The 23,846-nt window shown below is 34.3% G+C and overlaps 3 protein-coding genes across 3 annotated transcripts; 2 read left to right on the forward strand and 1 right to left on the reverse strand.

Annotated features, from left to right (window-relative positions):
* Positions 1–1,088: 1,088 nt before the first annotated feature.
* LOC126688661 (early nodulin-75-like) lies at positions 1,089–1,695 on the reverse strand. The gene has a single exon (XM_050383438.1). The coding sequence runs from the start codon at positions 1,684–1,686 to the stop codon at positions 1,252–1,254; it is 435 nt and encodes a 144-aa protein (XP_050239395.1). The 5' UTR covers positions 1,687–1,695; the 3' UTR covers positions 1,089–1,251.
* A 7,371-nt stretch (positions 1,696–9,066) lies between these two features.
* Positions 9,067–9,802, forward strand: LOC126688658 (early nodulin-75-like). The gene has a single exon (XM_050383433.1). The coding sequence runs from the start codon at positions 9,082–9,084 to the stop codon at positions 9,610–9,612; it is 531 nt and encodes a 176-aa protein (XP_050239390.1). The 5' UTR covers positions 9,067–9,081; the 3' UTR covers positions 9,613–9,802.
* Positions 9,803–21,596: 11,794 nt separating this feature from the next.
* LOC126688663 (early nodulin-75-like) lies at positions 21,597–22,572 on the forward strand. The gene has a single exon (XM_050383440.1). It carries the CDS (start codon positions 21,631–21,633, stop codon positions 22,369–22,371), a length of 741 nt encoding a protein of 246 aa, XP_050239397.1. The 5' UTR covers positions 21,597–21,630; the 3' UTR covers positions 22,372–22,572.
* Positions 22,573–23,846: the final 1,274 nt, after the last annotated feature.

Below are 23,846 nucleotides of genomic sequence, written 5' to 3' on the forward strand. Positions count from 1 at the left end.
CCGCGAGTCTCTATTTTCTTGCATACTCATGAGCAAACTTCACTCTATCTCACTCACTACCCTTACAACAAACCCACCTAAATACAGGGCTACTAAATGCTGAATTACAAGCAAATTTGGCACGGAATAAAGCCAATTAGATGGTTGAATAAATTCAACCTTACAACTTTAATTTGGCTGCAGGAACTGATTGAGGACCTTTCCCAGGACTCAGATTGAGCATGTGTTCAGAGAGGCTAATCAATGTGTTGATACACTAGGCAAACTAGGTGCTAAGTTTTTTGCTATGTATGCTTTTTGTTTTATCCCACAGGCTGTGGTGGTGAATTTGTTGGCTCTTGATAAAGCAGCAACATCTTGTAATAGACTGATTTTTGTTTTCGGTTAGTTTTTAATATATTTTCCCTTTCACCAAAAAAAAAATTAAAAGCCTGCTAGCGCAAATGTTGTAAGATTGTTGTGTTGTAGTATTGCATCATTACTATTACTTATTCCTTTGGGGCCTCCCATTGTTGGATATTTCTAACCTACAATACAAGTAAATTGGGGACCTCAGCCCAAAACCTTAATTCCATTAGGCTGAGCCACCACAATAATAATACTTAAAAACAACCTGTTAGGGACATTGTGCTACGTAGTGTTAGCAACAAATTTGCAAGTTCCTCTTTCGCTTAATAAGTACATAATCCAATCACAAGAGATTAGTCTAGTGATTCTTAAAATTTCATGAAACAGTGAGGTCTCAAGTTCAAAATTCAATTATTTTTAGTGACACCACTAGCACATGGCATTATATTGTAATGAATTTTTGGTTTTGGTCACGTGCCACCAAATAATCCATTTTAATATAATTATATCAAGTCCAATGCCCTTAAATTATCTTCTTCTTTTTTTCTTTTTTTCTTTTTTCTGATGAGAATAATGATCTTAATTTCTTTGTATCTGATATATCAAGGGTCTCAATTGAGATATGTGAAAACATGTCAATATTAAAAAAAAGTTAGAAACTTCACGAGAATAATGCAGACGTGACCTTGTGTTCTTCTATATCTATATATAGGAAGCGATGCAACTTACTGAAATAGAAGTACCAGGAAGCATAACTGCATGTCAATACTCATAAGAAACAGATCAAATTACAACAAAAACTAAAATGAGTAGAGTACATAACATGAACATAGCTCAATACAATGACTGAGAAGATAGCTAACATAAGCAGTAGCTCTTATTTCTAAAGATTTAGCAATGCATTTAGTTGGCAGTTGGGGGTTTGTGGGGTGGCTTGTGCTCTGGTGGTGGCTTCTCTCCTTTACCCTTTGGTGGCTTGTGTTCTGGGAGTGGTTTCTCTTCCTTGTCGTGTGGGGTTGGTGGCTTGTGTTTTGGTGGTGGCTTTTCTCCCTTTGGAGGAGGTTTGCCGTCAATGGAAGTAGACTCTAATAGAAGGCGTCCAGGGTGATGATCATGTGGTGGTGGCTTCTCTCCCTTACCTGGGGTTGGTGGTTTGTGTTCTGGCAATGGCTTCTCTTCCTTATTCAGTGAGGTTGGTGGCTTGTGTTTTGGGGGTGGCTTTTCTCCCTTAGGAGGTTTGTGCTCATGTTTGGGAGACTCATGGTGGTCAGCAAGTGAGGCAGTGCTTAGAAGCACCACTCCAAGGAACAAAACTAGGAAGTATTTGGTAGTAGTCATCTTTCGTCTTTTGATGGTTCAAAACAACAAGACTTCTTGGCCTTTTATAACGAATACTAGAGCCTATTACGTCAGATGCTTCGTCATTCAGCACTTAAAATATACCCTATCATAGAAGCAGTTCAAAATCGATATCATCTCTTCTTGTTTATTCAATTATTAATTTCTGGAGGTCCATATAGAGTTCAAATGTTTGACAATGTACCAAGGTTACTCCTGGTGAAGGCTAGTGACATGTAACGAATTTTGCTCTTATGCTTTCCATGCAACCATATCCCATAACATGCAATCTTAGAATCTTTTGACTTAATGCATAGTTCCTCAATTTTCTTACTTTGATTTTTTATATGCTAAACATATATATCATTCCCATAGAAACGAAAAAAATCCATATATTGGTCATGTAATATGTATGTGGTCCACATCAAGACCTAACAGCAGGAAATGTAAGAAAAATACAAAAATAGTTGAATTTATCAGAAGGGTCATAGGTTTATATGATATATCGATGATTTTTTTTAGGGTGCGGAGGAGAAGCAAACCCGTTATACATGACACATAATATGGGAAGGGTTTTAATTGTTTCACACCCCTTTGTACACTGTTGGTACAAATTATATATTTTTGTGGGTTAACTATAGACATACTTGAAAAAAAGTGAATTTCTTATTTGATATCGCAGTTATTGTATTTGTGGAATATATATTGATAACATGAAACAGTAATTTCCAATATAAGTGTATGTGTCGTTGGGCTGCAAGCTCATTGAGGGCTTTATGAATTTTCCACTTCTATTATTATCATCATTTTTTTATCACATGGGATTAGAGTCCGATGATACTGCACAGTTTTTACCAACTTTCCAAAAATTCAATAAAAGTGCACAATGGTGTTTCTCCGATTCACACTTAGGATGGCGACTTTATTAATTACTACACATATTGCACCAGTGGTTAGAAGAAAGATGGAAACAAAACAATTCATGTGATTACTATATACCAACCAGTCAAATCTACTATAATTTTCATTCTACTGGCCACCGCCAGCTGGGCTTAGTGAATTGATAAGTGTTAACCTTCAGTAGTTTATAAAGAAAATTAGAATAATCTAATGGGAGCAGAAATTAGAGTTTAAACTATCATATAAAATATGTAGACACATGTATAAATAAAAAATATAAAATAAAAAAAAGATAATGTAATGAGTACGTTAATGAAGGCAAATAACTATCTATTCACAAATGAGGGTGAAGTGTTGAAATTACAGGCACACCAACCACGCAAATTTCTTAGATAGTTTGCGAACAATGCTCCTTCCTCTCACATCAAGGGTGGGCATCACATATGGGTCCCGCCATGAGACCCACCCCTTATGCGAGAGAAGAGCATTGCTAGTACCTAAATATTTTCCATTGATCACAAGGTTGGTAACAAGTTCTATTTCAAAAAAAAGATCATTAATTATGCACAAATGAGTATGAATTGTTGGGATTCGCTAGTTATAATTTTACAAAAGAAAATCCTTCATGAAAGGAATGGTTCTTTTACTTTAAGTGAGTGTTTGGATCCATGATGCGTTTTTGCGTTTGCCTTTTTTTTTTTTTTTTTTTTTTTTTTTTTTTAAGCGCTTATAAACAGTAACATCACATGAATTTATTGTGCAGGAGACAAAATACACTGTTCATGGGTTCCACGACACTATTCACACATTTAAAAATTATTTTGTTATAGTGTTTTCAGTTTTCAGTTTCAGCAAAAATTAGTTGTATCCAAACAGACTCTAAGTGCCTAGATTTTAGACTTTTTTTGAGTATGAGCAAATCAATTACGTTAGATTGTAAGAAAGACACACTTAAAAGTACACCTAATTTGAATTACCAATTTAAGAAACGGTTAGAAAATAATGTCTAGCTAGGAAGAGAAACACCTCTACCTTAGGAATTATCCTCATTTTTTTTAAAGGGGCTATTGTCTGGGGCTAATGCGTTAATTGGATGCTCAAATTGTAATAGGTAATGGGCTAATGGGCCTTCAAGGAACTACTCTTTGTCACTGCAAAAATTAACTGTCATTGTTGTCTTTCATGTATTGGTCCCAATTTCCATTAGGTAATGGGTCGTCATATATGCCCTTGATTTATTATTATTATTATTTATGTGTGTTTTTGTTGTTTGTAAAGTTTGTCCACTCTAATAATGCGTGCTGAAATTCACAAAGAAGAAAATAAAAGAAATTAAGTTGTCATTCATAATAAAATCTATATAAGAAGGATCTCTGTTATATAGCTTGGATACATATACTAAATTAAACTTAGCATCCGTTTGGGTATTAGTACCACACAAATTTTAATAGCTTATTTGTATAGTATTTTTCAAAATATCTTTTTTTTTTTTTTTTTAATGATTTTATGCAAAATATGTGACAAAAAGCTAAAGTTAGCTTACTTTCAAAAAAGATAATTTTGTTTTTGAATTTTTTTTTATTTTTTTTTTTTAAGTTTAGACAAAGCAAAAAGCATAAAGTTAAAGGTTTTGTGCCAAACAGACATTTAATTTACCAACTAACTGCCTAATATCTGTTCTAATAATGTGACTAATTTGAAAGCAAGAAAATTGAATTGACCTTCCTTAAGGTTTACTGAAATCACACTAACCTCCCCATCTTGGTTCAAATTGTACATAGACCTCCTTTACTTTTTAAAATGAACGAAACTCACCTCCTTTGCACATTAACACCATTAGATTTAGTAATAGAAATGGATAGATTTGTGCTATGTACACATCTTCACGAGCCTACTTACACGGGTTAAACTAGCAAAATTGAGTAAGGTAAGTTTTTGACAGAAATTAGTACAGAGCCAATCTCACATCGCTTGGAAATGGCCATGCACCCCCCTTAACACTATAAAAGGCCTCCTAGGCTTTTTTCCAAAACACACTGAAATCACTAGAAAACTAGTGATTCAAGAAGCATTTCTTTTTCTTTAAAAAAAAAAAAAAAAAAACCTTCAAACTCAAAGTTTTCTTAGCAGTGACCATTTTTTGGTCTAAGCCCCTTAGTAAAACATTTACTAACCCTCTGAGTTTTTGTTTTGATAGATTGACCGAGGGGAGTGATCAAAACCAAGCTTTAAGCTTCTTTTCTCTTGATTTATTTTCATGTTTATTTCTTGCTTTATTTTACTACTTTAGGTTTTTGCTTTCCTAGGTTAGTAGCATGCTAGGTTAAATTTATTTTTTGTTTGTTGTATGTTAGTTCTGGGTCGGGTTGGATATGCAGGATCATCCCAGTTTATGAAGCTCCACAAGCTTGCATACACATGCAAGTTCACCCAGAAGAATCAACATTCGTTTGTTTGCTGTTTTCAACCTTTTTAGTTAGTTTAGATGCATGCTTAGGCTTCTATTTATACTTAGTAACATGTGTATTAGTCCCTGCTTTTTTTGAAATGTGTTTATTTTCTTTGTTTGTATAGTTGAATGATTAGGGTTTTGAATATTCTTTAATGAGCACATAAACATGCATAATCACATGTCATGCATCTAAATACGTGGTGTTGTGGTGATGTAGTGAGGTAAGTGCATGCATATGAGTATGAACATGCATGTTTGTTTGAGATGAACATGTGATGTATGTGATGGACTTGTTGAATATGAGTTGGATGTGATATTATGAGATGACTATAATAAGTAGGTATGATTGCTGGCTTGGAAGAGATGATATGAGATGTGATGTTATGTGATGTACGCTAGGTTAAGATACATTGCTTGGATATTTAGAACTAGTTTGTGTGTGCGTGTGTGTATTGAGGATAGCCTACTAGAGGATTTCTTAATAAAACTAGGATGTGAAATACAATGAGTGGAAGTCGGCTTACGAGCTAGGGGAGATTGGGTGCCTAAAGCCTTCTCATCCCCGTACCTTAACTCTGGGCCTAGAATCTAGATATACAAAGCCCTATGCAAGGTGCCCAGTTGGTTCCTGGACCTAAATCAAGTGACAACTCTAAAACCCTTCACCTTTAGTCTATTCAGCTAAGGCGTATTCCCTAGAGAAGTTCAAAGAGCACGTGACGCAAACTGAATGTTGGAAAAGTTTAAGGTCATTGATTGTAATATGACTTTGATCGATTAAATCCATGTTGGATGAGTGTAGTAGAGAATTTTTCAAACCATTGTTTGGATTCTTGTTTAAAGCATTACTAGGATTTTTTAAGCTTGTATACTTAATGCTCTCTGTTACTGCGAAAACCTAGAAGAAGTGTCATGTAAACCTCTTCATAAAGGTCACCATGAAGGAATACATTAATAACATCCAATTGGATGAGATACCATTGGTTCCCAACAGTTAATTCCAATAAGCATCAAACTATATCAGATTTAGTTACTAGTGAAAAAATTCTCATACTAGTCTGACCTCTCATGTTAAGTGTACCCTTTTGCCATCAATCAAGCCTTATACCTTTCAAGACTGTCATATCTACATTGTATTTCAATTTGTAGACCCATTTGCATCGAATTGAATGGTTACCAACAATGAGAGATGTGATAATCCAAGTATTATTTATCCCTAATTCTCAAATCTCAATATCAATGGCAACCCTCCAATTAGCACCTTTCATTTTTAATTGAGAATTAAAATTAATTCTTTGAGATATTTTGATATTTAGTTTTTGAATAGTGAATTCTTTGGATGCATGGAATATGAAGGGCCGCAATTGAGATACATGATAACATGTCAATCTTAAGAGAAATTAGAATCTTTATGAGAATAATGCAAATGTGACTTTTTTTTTTCAACGTGTATATAGTAAACGACTCAACTCATTGAGAATAATAGTACCAGGAAGCATAACTCAATGTCAATAATCATACCCTTAAATAGACATTTTTCGGTTCAAAATCGATAGCTTTTCTCTCAGTATTCAATTATTTGAGTTCAAAAGTTTGACAATGTACCAAGGCTAGAAGAAGAAAGAAAGAAATATGTGCTAATAGTGGCCAGTACTATATATTCAATTAATGGTTTTCATAGACTTCACTGAGCCAGTTGTACTATATATTCAATTAAAATAGGTATGCATTATAGAGTTTAGTCAGTCACATGACTTGTTTTCATCCCTCTTCTAACCACCGCTGGTTTGATGTCTAGTAATAAAGTCGTTGTGCTAATAGTGTGTTTGGATATCACTTATTTTGTTGAAAACTGAAAATACTGTAGTAAAATAATTTTTAAATGTGTAAATAGTACTGTAGGACCCAATTTTAAAGTTTTTTTTTTTTTAATAAAGTACTTGCGGTCCCATGAATGGTTCATGGGACCCACTGAAAAAGCATAATTTTGATGAAAAAGCACTGTAGCCACCTCTGAAAATGTGAAACGCTATTCTAAAAAAAAAAAAAAAAAAAAGTGAAACGTAGACTCAGTTTCAACACTATCCAAACGAAGGCTAAGTGAACGTTTGGATGTAGCTGAAATGATTTTTTAGCTGTGTCCAGCATCTATCAATGGATCTGTGCACTGTTTACAGGACCTACAAACCTTATTTTTTCAGCAAAACTTTCATTAAAAATGGATCCCACGGCACTATTCACACATTTAAAAATTATTTTGTTATAGTATTTTCAGTTTTCAGTTTTTAATAATAAGCAGTATCTAAAGAGACTCTACATGAGAAATTGAGAAGCCCATGGTAAACTTTTTGTAGTGTCATTGGAATGTAGCTCAAACTGTATTTATCGTGCCGACATGTATTTAAATATATATATATATATATATATATTTTTTGTTTTTGTTTTATGGGATGTATTTAAATATCTAATCTACGCACGATGTGGGACTTCAATGCCATATTGCCATGTGATAAAAAATGATGATTAATAATAGAACTAAAAAAATTCATAAAAGCTTCGCTAGGCATGTGGCCCATGGGACCAACCACTAACTTTTTTTAATTTTTAATTTTTAATTATTATTATTTAATAATTATGAGAGAAGATATTTGGGGCCATTTGGTAGAAGAGTTTGAGTAATGTTGTTTGTAGTTTTTTGAAATACGTATGGGTGAAAAAGTGAATGAAAATGTGCGTAATATTGTTTAAAAACTGAAAATTAGTTTTTTGAAAATTCTACCAAACAGGACCTTGATCATTGAGTGTGTATTTGTTTGAAGGTGAAATAGAGTGGATAAAAAACTGTGCAGAGAAAATAGAAATGAAAACTTTTTTTGGAGTTTGTTTGGTTGGATAAAGGGAAAGGAAAATAAATAGTGGGGTCAAGGTGTTTTCTTCTTGGGTCCTTCAAAAAAATTTCTCCTTATAATGGGGAGAAAACTGGGAGGGGGAAGCCCAAAAAATACCCCTCACCTTCAATGTCTTGGCCTTTTTTTTTTATTTGATTTATTCTGGATGTGTTAGCTTTCTTCTTCTTCTTTTTGGTGATCATATGTTTATTTTCTCATTAATTTTGGTTGGTTTTTGTTTTTATTCTTTTTTTTTTTAGAAAACAGTTTTGGGCTAATTTCTTATGCTATTTTTATTTTTAACTTTAATAAAGTGTTGATCTATACACAATTTTTTAAAAAGTATAATGTGTTACCTTTTGTTTTATTTAATAACGACATGATGGTAAATTTATACAAATTTTATTTTTAACCAAACAAAATTTTTTTCTATCCCCCCACTTTTCCTCCCTCCCAACCAAATACATATGAGGAAAACTAAAATTTTTTCTGTTTTCCTACCTTTTCATTATTTCTTAATTTTTTATCTTCTCACTTTTCTATTATCCTAACTGCACATATCCTAATATTTCCGGAATATTACACAAAATACTAGTAGCGATATGAGACACTTGACAACACCAACCCTTTTTCCTAAATTTTTATATATCATGGATTCGACTGTTTTTTTTACTACTTTGCGCTAAGGTGTTTATGTGGACCACGTACGTATTACGGACCAATATATAGATATTTTTCCTTTCGGTGGGAATGATATCCATGTATAGGATAGGATATAAAAAATCAAAGTAGGAAAATTGGGTACGTAACTGAGCTTAAACTTAAAAGATTCAAGGATTGCATGCAAAAGAGATCGCTGCATCAGCATGGAAAGCAAAGAGATAAATTCGTTTATGTTACTAGCCTTCGCCAGGAACAAAGTAACATGCATTGCACATTGTCAAACTTTTGAACTCAGTAGGACCCAACTGGACCCCCTCCCCTGACATGAATAATTGCACATTCAAGAAGAAAAGATATCCATTTTGAACAGTACGTGTCTATGGTAGGGTATGTTTTACATGCTTAATGACGTATGATCTGACGAAATAGGCTCTAATATCCCTTATAAAAGGCCAAGAAGTATTGCTGTTTTGAACCATCCAGAGACCAAAGATGACTACCAGCAAATACTTTCTAGTTTTGCTCCTTGGAGTGGTGCTTCTAAGCACTGCCTCAATGGCTGATCACCATGAGTCTCCCAAATATGAGCGCAAACCTCCTAAGGGAGAAAAGCCACCCCCAAAACACAAGCCACCAACTCCACTCGATAGGGAAGAGAAGCCATTCCCAGAACACAAACCACCAAGCCGAGGTAATGAACCTCCAAAGGGTAGGGGAGAGAAGCCACCACCACATGATCATCACCCTGGACACCTTCTATTGGAGTCTTCTTCCATTGATGGCAAACCTCCTCCCAAGGGAGCAAAGCCACCACCAAAACATAAGCCACCAACCCCAGTTGAAGACGGAGAGAGAAAACCATTCCCAGAACACAAGCCACCAAAGGGTAAAGGAGAGAAGCCGCCACCAAAACACAAGCCACCAACCCCACTTGAAGATGGAGAGAGAAAACCATTCCCAGAACACAAGCCACCAAAGGGTAAAGGAGAGAAGCCACCACACAAACCACCAACTGCCAACTGAATGCATAGCTAAATGTTTAGAAAATAAGAGCGACAACTTATGTTATCTTTCATGTCAGTCACTGTTCTATACGTGGAACAGTTACTAGTAGCAGTGAGCTATGTTCATGTTGTGTACTCTACCCGTTTTAGTGTATGTAGTTTGCTCTGTTGCTTATGAGTATATTGACATGCAGTTATGCTTCCTGGTACTACTATCTCAATGAGTTGATCGAATCGTTTTCTATCTTACATAGAAGAACAAAAAGTCACGTTTGCATTATATATTCTCGTAAAGATTCTAATTTTTCTTAATATTGACATCTTATCACATATCTCAATCGGGACCCGTGATTCTCATCCAAGGAAATTAAGATTTTACGAATATTATTCTCAGCAGAACGAAAAGCACCAAAAGTGTATTTCCTAGGACACCCTCCCACGGTTGATGCCAAAGACTCGCACGAGCCGACTGGGTACATTACAGAATTTTGGTCGAAATTTAACTAAGACAATTTATTGCTAACCCAAATTTGTGAGAGTTGTAGTATCTCATCATTGGGTCTAGTGGGGTACTCTATGTAGAGTCTGTGGACACCAGATTTTTGGGACCCACTTGCCTACCCCAACTTTTTCTGTATGTTAAGAGAGTGACGTGTGAGTATTGGCGACACCAGGATGATTTATGTGCAAGTGAGCCTCTTTATTTATTTAATTTTTAATCTAAGAGTAGACACTATCTATTGGTTTTTTTAAGTGTATGATTGATCATCTAAAATCTAATTTATTTTAATTACTTAATTAACAAAAGAATTTTCTAAGGCTTCTAAACTAATTACGGAAGAAAAAGTCTCAAATGAAAGATTTAGGACTCAAAAACTCGATTTTTTTTTTTTTTTTGTATGAACTCAGAAACTCGATTATATACAAAGAAGATGTTACACATCACATAACACCTGTCCAAAAGATAATACTGAATTTTAATTTAAGTAATTGCGGACAAAGGCCTTTTACACAAGTTGAAGAATAAACTTAAATTACTTGGTGGTATTATATTTATGTTACAAAGTTTCAGAATGAAAGTAGGAATTAATTTTTTTGTTACAAAGTTAGGTATTATATTTATGTTACAAAGCACGGATCTCATCGAGCACGTCCACCAAAATCTATTCATGAGCCGTCTGAACGGTCAAGACATGATCCAACGTACGTTGAATGTCTAAATCATCTGAAGTAGTCGATGGAGGAACATCAGCATCAGCAACAGCAACACTAGACACCTCAGCCGTATCAGCACCTGTAGAAGAGAGAGGAGGGGGAATAGCACCAGATGACTCACCTCTAGGACGCGTAGAGCCAACTCTCAAATGAGCAGCCCTCTACCTAACGAAGGTGGCACCTATGGGAGCTATGACATGAACAGGTTCACCGGCAGGGAAATCAGCTAAACCGAGAAACAACAAAATCCTATGAATGAAAATAGGATGGATAAGAGCATAAGCTACGGCAGAACTCCTATGAACTTCATTCCAAGAACGAAGAAACAGATGAGGAAAGTTGATAGGCACATCGGAAACAAAGGCATACAAAAACACATGTCGCTCAAAAGGGATGGTGTGGAGATGAGAAATAGGCCACAAAGAATGACATACTATCCTAAAGAAAAGATAGGCAGTCTCAGTAAGCTTAATTAGCAGACGTGATCCAAGGATCAGAACCTCACTGGATAGAAGACCCAGTGATGTAAGACATAACGTCATCTAGGGATGGAGACTCCTTATAAGGATAGACAGGCTCCCTAACGACTGGAACCCCAAGAGTTTCAGCCACTATTCGAGGAGTAATGGTGAACTCAACACCTCGTATCCAACTCCTAACCAGGGTGTTGGAATCATAGACGTGGCAAGAGAGATTCGAGAAGAACTCTCTAATTAGGGCGGTCGGGGGTGGATGATATACCTCTAACAAAGGCAACCAACCTCTACTCTCAAGGTTTGCCCTAATGGCAGGATCAACCTCATCTAACACAACAGAACGCTCAGCCCAAATCTTTCTCTTACAGTTCAATTTCTCATAGACCTCTCTGCTTTTGTCATTCCTGAACAACTTACTCCTAGGGGGAGACTCAGAGGAAGTGGAAGGGATCCTATGGGCTCTAGTCTTCCTAGGCATGGTGCTAGGATAAGGACAAAGATACAAAGCAGAAGAAAAGAACAAAACCAAAGGCAGATTGCAAGTTAGCACAAAAAAACAGAACAAAAATCTATATGATGCATGAACAATTTAAATATCATGATGCATGCCCTAATTCAGTGAAATTAAGTTTAAATTAAGTTCATGTTCACAAAATTGGCTTGAGTATAGAGTTTCTAACAAAAACCCCAAAAATTTGAAAAACCACTTATTCAATTTGTAACAAATTGACCAATTGATCATCACACAAGATTGAATACATAAAATAATGATCAATTACATCAATTTGACAAGCCAATTTCATCAATTGAAACCAATTTGAACAAAATCCCCAAATTCGGATAAATACAAGCCCTATAATTTTCAATTTCTTACAAAACACCAAATTGATCAAATTAAACATCATAGATCATGATTATAACATTATAGGATGAAAACCCAATGATCAATTTTTTAAAAAAAATGGCTAGAATCATCAAAAACCCCAATTTGAAAAGTTCCGAAAATTCCCAATGAAATGCATGAAAAAATGCATGAAACCATGAAATAAAATGCAAAAGGAGGAATAAAGGACTTACCGGCTTAGAGAGAGGAAAACCTTGCAAAAATCTTGGAGGAAAACGACAAAAAATTTGTTGGTGAGCCTTGTCCAATTCAGAGAGAGAAAAGTTTGAAAAACTTTTTGAAAAGTAAGTTTGAATAAGTCAAACTCTGTTTTTAAAAAACTTGATTCACGATTTTTGATTGATCGAAACAGACAGAGGCTTCTTTTAAAAATTTTAAAACAATTTCGATTGATCGAAAAATAGATTGCATTAACCAAAGCAGACAGAGGCTCATAAAATTTTTGTGAAAAAACACAATTTTTGAAAATAACAAAGACACATTTTAGAAACACCTTAAAGCATTGAAATTGATGGACAAAATGCATGAATATATGATGAAATGTATTTCAAAAACAACTATTTTAAACCCAGTTTTCCCAAAATTAAGATCATCAAACGTTCTCCATAAATTCTCAAGCATCAAATCTGTTTTGCATAAAAATTCAAAGTATTTGCAAACTTGGTTGGTCAAACCATTGACACACACAATAACATGTACAGTGTTTAGAAAATAGTAACTTGTGTAGTATGTGCAACTTGCAAAAGCTTGAGATACATGTGAGGTGATATATGTATAACAATTAAACACAAAATCTAGAGTTACATCATATAACTCTCATATCTCCTAGATCATAAGCTTGCAATCATGTAAGTTTTTTTGATTTTGCCTTATATTGTACACACAAATTTTAATTATTCAGAAACTTATTAAAATAGCCGGGATAATGTACACACAAATTTTAGTATTTAAATCGAGGCTACACTTTATGATCTTTTTGTGCATGTGCTACACTTTTTGAAGCACAAAATCTTACGATATACACTAAGGTGTTCATGATTGGCTGTTGAACAGTGGTAAGATAGTTATTTATGCCATTCTCTAAAGGTTCAAGTCCGATAGTCAAAGACATGTGACTTTAAAATCAAGACAAAGTGATCAAAACCATAAACCTCTTTCCCACACAACATGCACTACAAAGCTTCAACTAGTAAAGTGCAATAAGTAAGCTCATCAAAGCTAAACAAAGTACAAAAAATATGTTATGTGAAAATAAATTGACCAACCTTGTTTTCACAAACCAAGAAAATAGTACAAAACACAACTTGCTTTCTTTTTCTTCCTTTTTTATTTTTTATTTTTTTATTTGAAAAAAGTAAACAAAAAACAACCTAGAATGAAATGCATGAATGTTATGTAATGCAAATCCAAGAAGCAAAGAAAACAAAAACCAAAGAACAATGGTAACAAAGAATTGCAATGAAGCACAAGGACCATGAAAGCCAAGACAGATCAAGGACACAGAATCACACCAATTACTTGACGAAGTGTCTCAAACTTACTTCTATCAAGGGGTTTGATGAAGATGTCAGCATTCTGTCGTTCAGTAGGGATATACTCAAGATACACAATATTTCTTTCAACAAGATCCCTAATGAAATGATATCTAATCTCTATGTGTTTAGTCTTAGAATGTTGAGCAAGGTTCTTAGATATATAAATAGCACTAGAGTTATCACAATAAACAACCATGGTATCTTGGGATATCTCATAATCAGTTAAAACCTTTTTCATCCAAAGAAGCTGTGAGCAACAACTTCCTGTAGCAATATATTCTGCCTCTGCAGTAGACAAAGACACAGAATTTTACTTTTTACTCATCCAAGCAACAAGATTGACTCCTACATAAAAACAGTTACCGATGGTGCTTTTTCTATCATCAACGTTACCAGCCCAATCAGAATAAAAAAAACTAGTAAGAGACAGATTAAACTCTTAACTATAAAATAATCCATAATCACAAGTTCCACCAACATATTTAATGATTCTTTTTACAACATTCAAATGTAAAACTTTAGAATTGGATTGAAATCTAAAACAAACACCAACACTAAAGGCAATATCAGGTCGACTAGCAGTCAAATACAAAAGGCATCCAATCATAGTTCTGTATAATGCAGCATTGTATAGTCCAAATCTGTTGACTAGATTTCTTGCGTACTTTGCTTGGTTGATGTAGATTCCTAAGTTCGTTTGTTTCACCTGTAATCCCAAGAAATAAGTTAGTTCACCAATCATATTCATTTCGAACATAGCCTTCATTTCATCTGCAAAAGAATGAGCAAGAGAGTCATTAGTAGCACAAAAAACAATATCATCAACATAAATTTGAGCTACAACAAAACTATTCTTATCCTTTCTTATGAAGATAGTAGTGTCTACAAATCCCCTTTTGAATTCATGCTCAGTGAGATATGTAGTCAATCTATCATACCAAGCTCGTGGAGCTTGTTTCAAACCATACAGGGCTCTTTTCAACTTATACACATCATCCAGTCTGTGAGGATCAACAAAACCCTTTGGTTGTTCAACATATACCTCTTCTTGGAACATTCCATTCAAGAAAGCACTTTTGACATCCATTTGATATAGCTTGAAATTCAGATGACTAGCTATAGCCAAAAGTATCCTAATGGATTCCAATCTTGCTACCGGTGCAAAGGTCTCATCAAAGTCAATCCCTTCCACTTGTGTGTAACCTTAAGCAACAAGTTTTGATTTATTTCTAATAATAGTGCCATGTTCATCTGACTTGTTCTTAAAGATCCATTTAGTTCCAATCATATTTACACCCTTTGATCTAGGAACTAATTTCCACACATCATTCCAAACAAATTGATGAAGTTTTTCATGTATAGAATTTACCCAATCAACATCTTGAAGTGCTTCATCTACCTTCTTCGGTTCAAATTGGGACAAATAACATGAGTGTGTAATTACACTTATGGCTTTTGATCTTAATCTCATGTTATCATTCAAACTTTCCAATATGTTTGTGGAAGGATGATTTAGCCTCACTCTAGAGGAAGGACCTTTGAATAGAGATGTGGAGGTACCTTTTTTTTTTTTTCTGATGAAGGATTGAACTTATGTTGTGCTTGTTGAGTCTCATGAACCGGTGTGGATGGTTCTAGACTTGATGGCACAGAAACTGCATCATTTAGCATCATCGATTCTTCATCACTATGCTTCCCAGCATAATCAATAGGAAGTGAGTTATCAACCTCCATAGGCTTATCTTGAATCGGAACAGTATCTTCTGAGCATATTTCATCATTGATCACAACATTTGAAGATTTCATGACTGCTTTGGTTCTTAGATTGTACACTTTATATGTTCTACTAGTAGAGGAGTATCCTAGAAAATATCCCTTGTTACTCTTTGTATCAAATTTTTCTAGGTTCTCTCTATCACGTAGAATGTAACATTCACTACCTAATATCTTGAAATACTTAATAGCAGGCTTCTTTCCTCTCCAGAGTTCATAAGGAGTCTTCTTGGAATTAGGTCTGAAATACAACCAATTGAGTGTATGGCAAGCAGTGTTAACTGCTTTTTCCCAGAAGGATTTGGGCAACTTTTTATTGTGTAGCATGACACGAGCCATCTCTTGAACAATCATATTCTTCCGTTCCACTATTCCATTATGTTAAGGTGTCTTGGGTGAAGAGAACTCTTGATGTGTGCCTTGATCATTGTAGAAGGTAGTCAGCTTAGTATTCTCAAATTCTCTTCCATGATTACTTCTGATTCTAGCTATCACATTATCTTTCTCAACTTGCAATTTCTTGCATAGATGTATCATCTTTTCAGGTGCTTCAGCTTTATCTTTCAAAAGCACAACCGAAGTATATCTAGTAAAGTCATCCACAACCACTAGAATATATTTCTTTCCACCTAAACTCTGAACTCTGGTAGGACCCATAAGATCAATGTGCAACAACTCTAGAGGTCTTGAAGTTTGAATACTAACTACAGATGGATGTTTGGATTTCACTTGTTTACCTATTTGACATGGTCCACATATGCACTTATCTATCTTCTCAAATTTAGGTAAACCAACAACTGCATTACATTTGGAAATCTTCTCTAATTGCTTATGACTTGCATGCCCCAACCATTGATGCTACAAATCAACTTGATCAATCTTTGCACTAAAGCATTTGTTGCTTATACTTGGTGTTAAACCATAACAGTTGTCAGCTGTCCTTACACCAACACACATACAATCACCTCCTCCATCAAGTATTTCACATTCATACTTAGTGAAGAGAACATTCAGTCCATTGTCGTAAATCTGACTAATGCTGAGTAAATTTGCTTTTAGTCCATCAACATACCAAACATCTTCAAAGACTGGCAACCCTGGAATGTCCACAATTCCAATGCCTCTGATTACAAATTTGCTTCCATCTTCAAAAGTGACCGTCCCAATGTTTCCTTCAAAAAGAGTCTTGAATAATCCTTTTTTTCCTGTCATATGCCTGGAACAATCACTATCCAAATACCAAAGACAAGAATCACGTGCCTTTAAGGCAATTAGAGCAGTATAACAAAAGTAATTATTATCACATGTGATAAGACCAAGAAACTCAAGGAAAGATTAAACAAAAGCAACAAGGGACAAAGACAACAAGTAAGCAAGTTGATACATAAGCAAAAAGATTTTCCAAAAATCCATGACAACAGGGGTCAAGGATCAGCTTAGAGATCAAAAGATCAACAACAAGAGAGCAACCTGCTCTTAAACCACTTGATAGTTTTTAGACCTTTAAAAAATACAATTGGATTAACCCAAGTAATTAGCCAAGTTATTACTTAGTCCAAATTCCAAATCTATGTTATCAAAATCAAATAATCATATCATGCATAGCAGCGGAAATATAAATAACACAATAATATGATGACCCAGGAAACCAAACCGGTAAAAACCTGGGGAGGATTTAACCTAATTATTCTTAAGGTAAACTTGAATCCATTATAAAAGAATTGAAGTTAATAGGACTTAGACCGCTACATCCTATTGCTACCCACCAGTAGAAACATACTGACACGACCACGTGCAAACTTTGAGACCACAGATTCCTTCTTTCTTGGATTCTTCAACAAGTACAAGCACACCCGCTTGTGTTTCTTTAAGTTCTTATGGTAGCAGCTGAATGATCATCAAGTTCTTGAACGAATCTCCTCTTGATAATCCTAAGCTTGTGTAAAGGAAAGTTCCTCACAGATCCCACAAGAGATTTATACAAACAGTAATATGAGTAACACTAAAATGTGGCTAGGGTTTGCCTTATATACCTAGGGCAAAAACACAAAACCCTAAACGTTTTAAATGAACTAGGGCTGAGTTGGAATTCTGCAGAAAAACGCATTCTGCCTGAATTTCGATTGATCGAGCCTAAGCTTTGATCGATCGAACCAAGCCGAAATGTACTTTTGGTTCTACATCAACTTAAATCCAACTTTACATAAATGACACAACTTTGAGCAAGTTTAAACATGACTAAACATCTTGTTTTGATCATGGTTTGCCAACAATATACATTAGAGTTCTAAATACATAAGTTCCTAAGTCTTTAGAACCTAACAAACATAGACTACATATTTTGAAAATCTTAACCATTAAAATGTATGCTCTTTATATTCGTAATACGCACGTCAAATTTCATGTCAATTGAATGTTATTCATTATTTGATCTATTAATTTATTTTTATGCATAATTTTAGCCTACAAAAACTTAAAATTTGAACATTTGCTTAATGCCATAATTATTGATTTTTTATTTTCTAGAGATTTTGCAAGAATGAAGAATATAATAAAGAAATGTTATCCTCCAATGGTTAATTTTTCAAAAATCACATCCAATAAATATATATTGAATAGGGTTATAACCAATAGTTACAACCAACTTTATAGCCAAATTTTCTCCTTGCTACTATTACCATTTTTTTTTTATGTGATTTAGCTTTAAATCACCAAGCCATAAAAATTACTACTTGTTTGAGTTGATGTAATAAATTTGAATAATAATTTTGTGTTTATCAAATGATTAATTAAATAGTAATATCACTTTTTTTTTTGGAGGGGGTGGGGGGGGGGGGGGGTGGTAAAAAAGAACATCACCTTCTCTCTCTTAGTCAAAGACCATTAATTGTATTGGGTGTGATCTTCTTATAGTGTAACCTAACCCTCAAACTCATCATTGGTAGAATGCAGGCTATTTTTATCTAAGAAGTTATTTCTAAATAAAAGGGTTTTATTTCTTACATTGTTTTTCTCTTAAAATAAATAAAGTTTATTGATCAAATAGTAAATATTATCCAATTTAAACAAAATTTTACATATATGTTAAAAATATAAAAAACTTGCAATTTAATTGTTAGATTTTCAAAATTTATATATAATAAAAAAATATATGAGAAGTTTGAAAATTTTCTTTCCAAAATAGTTTAGAGAGAAAATAAATCTGATTTGAAAAAATCTTTATATGCACGTTAAAAACGTACGAAATATGCAATTCAATTGTTAAATTTTCAAAGTTCACATTTAGTAAAAATATATATAAAAAGTTTTAAAAATTTCTTTCCAAACTAATTTGAACTTGTCGAAAAGACTAGAGCCTGGCAGGCCATTATCCCTTTGAAATTTGATTGTTGTTTTTCGTAGTGACAAAGGGTAGTCCCTTGAAGGCCGATTACCTTTTACAAATTGGGCATCCTACACATTAGCCCCTTGAAAAAAATGAGTATGCTGAGTCGGACGTAGATGTCTTTCTCTTCCTAGAGTCAAAGTAACTTTAATTTCAGGAGTGTCTCCTCTTACACTCTAACGTCATTGATTTGCTCATCATACTCCGAAAGTCCAAAATTTATACACTTTAAGTCAAAAAAACCATTGCGTTCATGGGGATTTTCCATTTGTGACACTACTAGCAAATCTCAGCTGAACGGAAAGATAGTTTTTTGAGGAACGGAATGATAGTTGAGTTTGAACACGATGAAAAAGTTTGTTGAGCTAGTTTATCCATTTCCATTTCAATTTTCCCTCTTAACTTTAATTACTCGCCGGTCATTTCATTATAAATTAGAATAACTGTCAGTTGCAATTATAAATCTTGAACTTAGGCCTTTTTCCTAAATTTATAATTCCAGTTATTCTAAACTAGAAATGCATATAAATTGGTTGGCCTAACAAGTGATTTTCTCTCTGAGATCACACAGCTGATTTTAATATGTTTCTTTGAATGCCGATTGAACTTTTGGTAAAGATTGGAATTTGTATTAAATCCCTAATACAACCCCTTAGAGATAAACTTTATACCAGAAGAGAGTTCTATTTAATCTATTATTTCATTTTAACAATTAATTACAGTCCTATTGGCAGACAGAAATATTATTGTTAATCTGTTAAAACCATCAGTTCAGCACATTGTTTTTTTTCCCACCTAACAGTCACAAATTTAAGTACATAGTCATAGAGATGAATGAAACCATCATGACAAATAAATGTCTAAATGTTTCAGAAAAAAGTATCAGTTTTTAAATACAATTTCATTGAAAATATGAAAGCATAGATAAACTGCATCATAATGGTGGTGCTATTGATAACTCCAAAAATAGTATTTGTAACAACTCACATGTGCCTCTAATTTCAACACTTCACACTCATTTGTGAATGGTTAATAATATTATTTGCTATCCATTAATTAAGAATCTTAGTACATTATCTTTTGTAAACATTTGTCTACATATTTTATATTACGCTATGAAGTTTGATTTCTGCCCCTATAAATCAGATTATTCTAACACATTTATCAGTGGTTTGATTTTCACAGGCTTCACCAAGCTCAGCTGACGGTGGCCAGTACTATTTAATTAAAAAATGGTTTGTATTGTATTAATAGAGTCACATGACTTGTTTGCCTCTTTCTTCTAAGTTCTAACCACTGGTGAGACTATCAAAAAATAAATAAATAAATAACCACTGGTGCAGTGTTTAGTAGCTAGTAAAGTCGCCATCCAAAGTGGGAATTCGAGAAACACAATTTTCCACTTCTTTAATGTGTTTGGAATGTAGCACTGTACATTTATCATGCCGACATGTAATCTACTCACTCAAGATGTGGGACGTCAATGCCATGTTATGAATAAATAAGAATAATGCTTTTTTGAGGAAGAAGTAAGAATAATGTTGATAATAATTGAAGTAAAAAATTCATAAATGCCCGAATGGGCCTTGTAGCCTAATGACACATTCCCGTTTCCTATATTTCATGTGTTACACCGTTTTCTTTATGGACAAAGTTTAGTTACAAAATTAGTTGTAACCTTAAATTGACTTAATCAATATCTTTTTATTGGTTGTGAATTTTGATAAAATCTACAATTGGATTACATCTTCTTCTTATATCCCCATGTTTATAAAATTTCTAGAAAATTAAAGATCAATAACTATATCATTAATACATTATTTAAATGGAAAGTTTTGTAGTTTAAAATTATGCATAAAATGTAAGATTATAGATCATATGGTAAATAATATCCGGTTGACACAAAATTTGACATGTGTATTAAGAGTGTAAAAAATATATAATTTAACTGTTAGATTTTCAAAATATGTAGTAATTTTTTTTTTTTAGAGTAAAGTTGTAGCGTTAGACTATAACCAATTTTATAGCTAAATTTTGTTATTTTCTTATCATACTTTTTGTGTCACATCTTATACTTTACCAATAATGCAAGTTATATTGGTATGACATATATTTGATTTTTCTTTTTTTAATTTGATCATTTTATAAGAAAAGTTAAATAAATACATATTAATTTATGATTGATAGAGTATAAAGTGAAAAAAAAAAAAAAAATCGAGATTTTATATTTGAAATGCTTAACTGAACTTCTAAATTTAATTGCTTTTTCCCCTACATTTCTAAGGATAAGGTGTTGATGTGGACCATGTACATATTACGTGACTAATATATGAATTTTCTTCCTTATAGTGGGAATCATATCTATGTTTAGGATATAAAAATTCAAAGTAAGAAAATTGAGTAACGAGCTTTAGCTTAAAAGATTCTCTAAGATTGCATGCAAAAGAGATCTTTGCATGGAAAGCGAAGAGTTAAATTCGTTATGTCACTAGACTCACTACTCACTGGCCTTCACCACGAACAACCTTAGTACATTGTCAAACTTTTGAACTCGGTATAGGACCAGATCGGACCCCATATATGACATTAATAATTGCACATTCAAGAGGAAAATATATCCATTTTGAACTGTGTCTATGGTAGGGTATATTTTATGTGCTGAATGACGTATGATCTGACGAAATAGGCTCGAGTATCCGTTATAAAAGGCCAAGAAGTCTTGCTGTTTTGAACCATCCAGAGACGAAAGATGAATACCAGCAAATTCTGCCTAGTCCTAGTGTTGCTCCTTGGAGTGGTGCTTCTCAGCACTGCCTCACTGGCTGACCACCATGAGTCTCCCAAACATGAGCACAAACCTCCTAAGGGAGAAAAGCCACCCCCAAAACACAAGCCACCAACTTCACTCAACAAGGAAGAGAAGCCATTACCAGAACACAAACCACCAACCCCAGGGAAGGGAGAGAAGCCACCACCACATGATCATCACCCCGGACGCCTTCTATTGGAGTCTACTTCCATTGATGGCAAACATCCTCCAAAGGAAGAAAAGCCACCACCAAAACACAAGCCACCAACCCCACTTGACAAGGAAGAGAAACCATTCCCAGAACACAAGCCACCGAAGGGTAAAGGAGAGAAGCCACCACCAGAGCACAAGCCACCACATGATCATCACCCTGGACACCTTCTATTGGAGTCATCTTCCATTGATGGTAAAGCTCCTCCCAAGGGAGCAAAGCCACCACCAAAACACAAGCCACCAACCTCAGTTGAAGAGGGAGAGAAGAAACCATTCCCAGAACACAAGCCACCAAAGGGCAAAGGAGAGAAGCCACCACCGGAGCACAAGCCACCACATGATCATCACCCAGAAGATCATAAAGACTCGCAAAGGCCACCCCGAAAGAACTTGAAGCCTCCAACTGCTGAAAAGAAGCCACCAAGTCCTTCTCACAAGCCACCCCACAAACCCCCAACTGCCAACTGAATGCATAGCTAAATATTTAGAAATAAGAGCTACAACTTATGTTATCTTTCTTGTCATTCACTGTACTATTCGTGGAACAGCTACTACTAGCACTGAGTTATATATAGGTTCATGTTGTGTACCCGTTTATGTAGAGTTTGTTGTTAGCTGTGTTGCTTATGAGTATTGACATGCAGTTATATATGCTTCCTTGTACTACTATCACTAAGCGTTGAATTATTTTCTATCAGACAGAAGAAAAAATAGTCACGTTTTTGCATTATTCTTGTAAAAGATTCCAACTTTTCTTAATATTGACATTTTATCACATTTCTCTCAATTGAGATCCTTGATATCCCATACAAGGAAATTAAGAGCATTATTCTGAGTAGTTTAAACTAAAAAAAAAAAAAGCTACCGAACGAGCATCTCCCTAGACACCATCCTGCGGTAGAGGATGCCAAAGACTCGCATGAGCCGACTGGGAAAAAGATGCCCCTTCCTCCTCCAGCAAAGAAGCCGCGCGCCATTGCCACGCCACAAGCTCCCTTATAAACAACCTCCATAAGCCAATTGAATAGATTAAATTGATTTGATTTAGATGTGTATGAGTTGAAAATAGGAGCTGCAGCTGGTGTTGAGTGTCTATGGTTCGGTTTCTTTTAGTGCATGGTCATGTTTTTGCTATATCCACTACCGGAAAAACCAACTTTTTTGAAAAACAAAGCAATTTTATGTAGAAATTCCTCAAAGCATAGTATTTTATGAATAAAATGCATGACTATGAGATGAAATGCTTTTCAAAAACACTTGATTTGAACCCAGTTTTCACAAAATTAAAATTTTCAAACAATTCTCAAATTCTCAAGCTTCATACACATTTTGCATAAAATTCAAGGAATTTTCAAACTTGGTTGGCCAAACCAAAATCATACATAATAACATGTACAAAGTTTAGCAAAGAGTAACTTGTGTAGTATGTGCAACTAGCAAAAACTTGAGATACATGTGAGGTGATATGTAAATAGAAATCAATCACAATTTCTACAAAATTCATCACATAAAATTGAAAGAGACAATCGCCTAAAGAGTTGCATCATATAACTCTTACATTTCCTAGAAAATAAGCTTGCAATCATGTAAGTTTCTTGATTTGCCTCATAATGTACACACCAATTTTATTTGATCAGAAACTTATTAAAATAGCCGGGATAATGTACACACCAATTTTATTTTATTGATTTATTTAAAGTCCAATAATGTACACACCAATTTTAGCATTTAAACCGAGGCTACACCTTATATTCTTTTTGTGCATGTGCTACACTTTATCGATCACGAAATCATATGATATGCATTAAGGTGTTCATGATTGGCTAGTAAACAGTGGTGAGATGGTTATTTATACCTTTCTCAATAAGTTAAAGTCCGACAATCAAATGCATGTGACTTCAAGATTAAAATCATGTGATAAAAAACTATAAACATCTTCTCAC

This window comes from Quercus robur, chromosome 6, assembly GCF_932294415.1.
Source record: "Quercus robur chromosome 6, dhQueRobu3.1, whole genome shotgun sequence".
Lineage (NCBI taxonomy): Eukaryota > Viridiplantae > Streptophyta > Magnoliopsida > Fagales > Fagaceae > Quercus > Quercus robur.

What these genes read in the sequence shown, in the direction of transcription:
- LOC126688661 (XM_050383438.1), bottom strand. Translation starts at nt 1,686, where the DNA reads ATGACTACTACCAAATACTTCCTAGTTTTGTTCCTTGGAGTGGTGCTT.
- LOC126688658 (XM_050383433.1), top strand. Translation starts at nt 9,082, where the DNA reads ATGACTACCAGCAAATACTTTCTAGTTTTGCTCCTTGGAGTGGTGCTT.
- LOC126688663 (XM_050383440.1), top strand. Translation starts at nt 21,631, where the DNA reads ATGAATACCAGCAAATTCTGCCTAGTCCTAGTGTTGCTCCTTGGAGTG.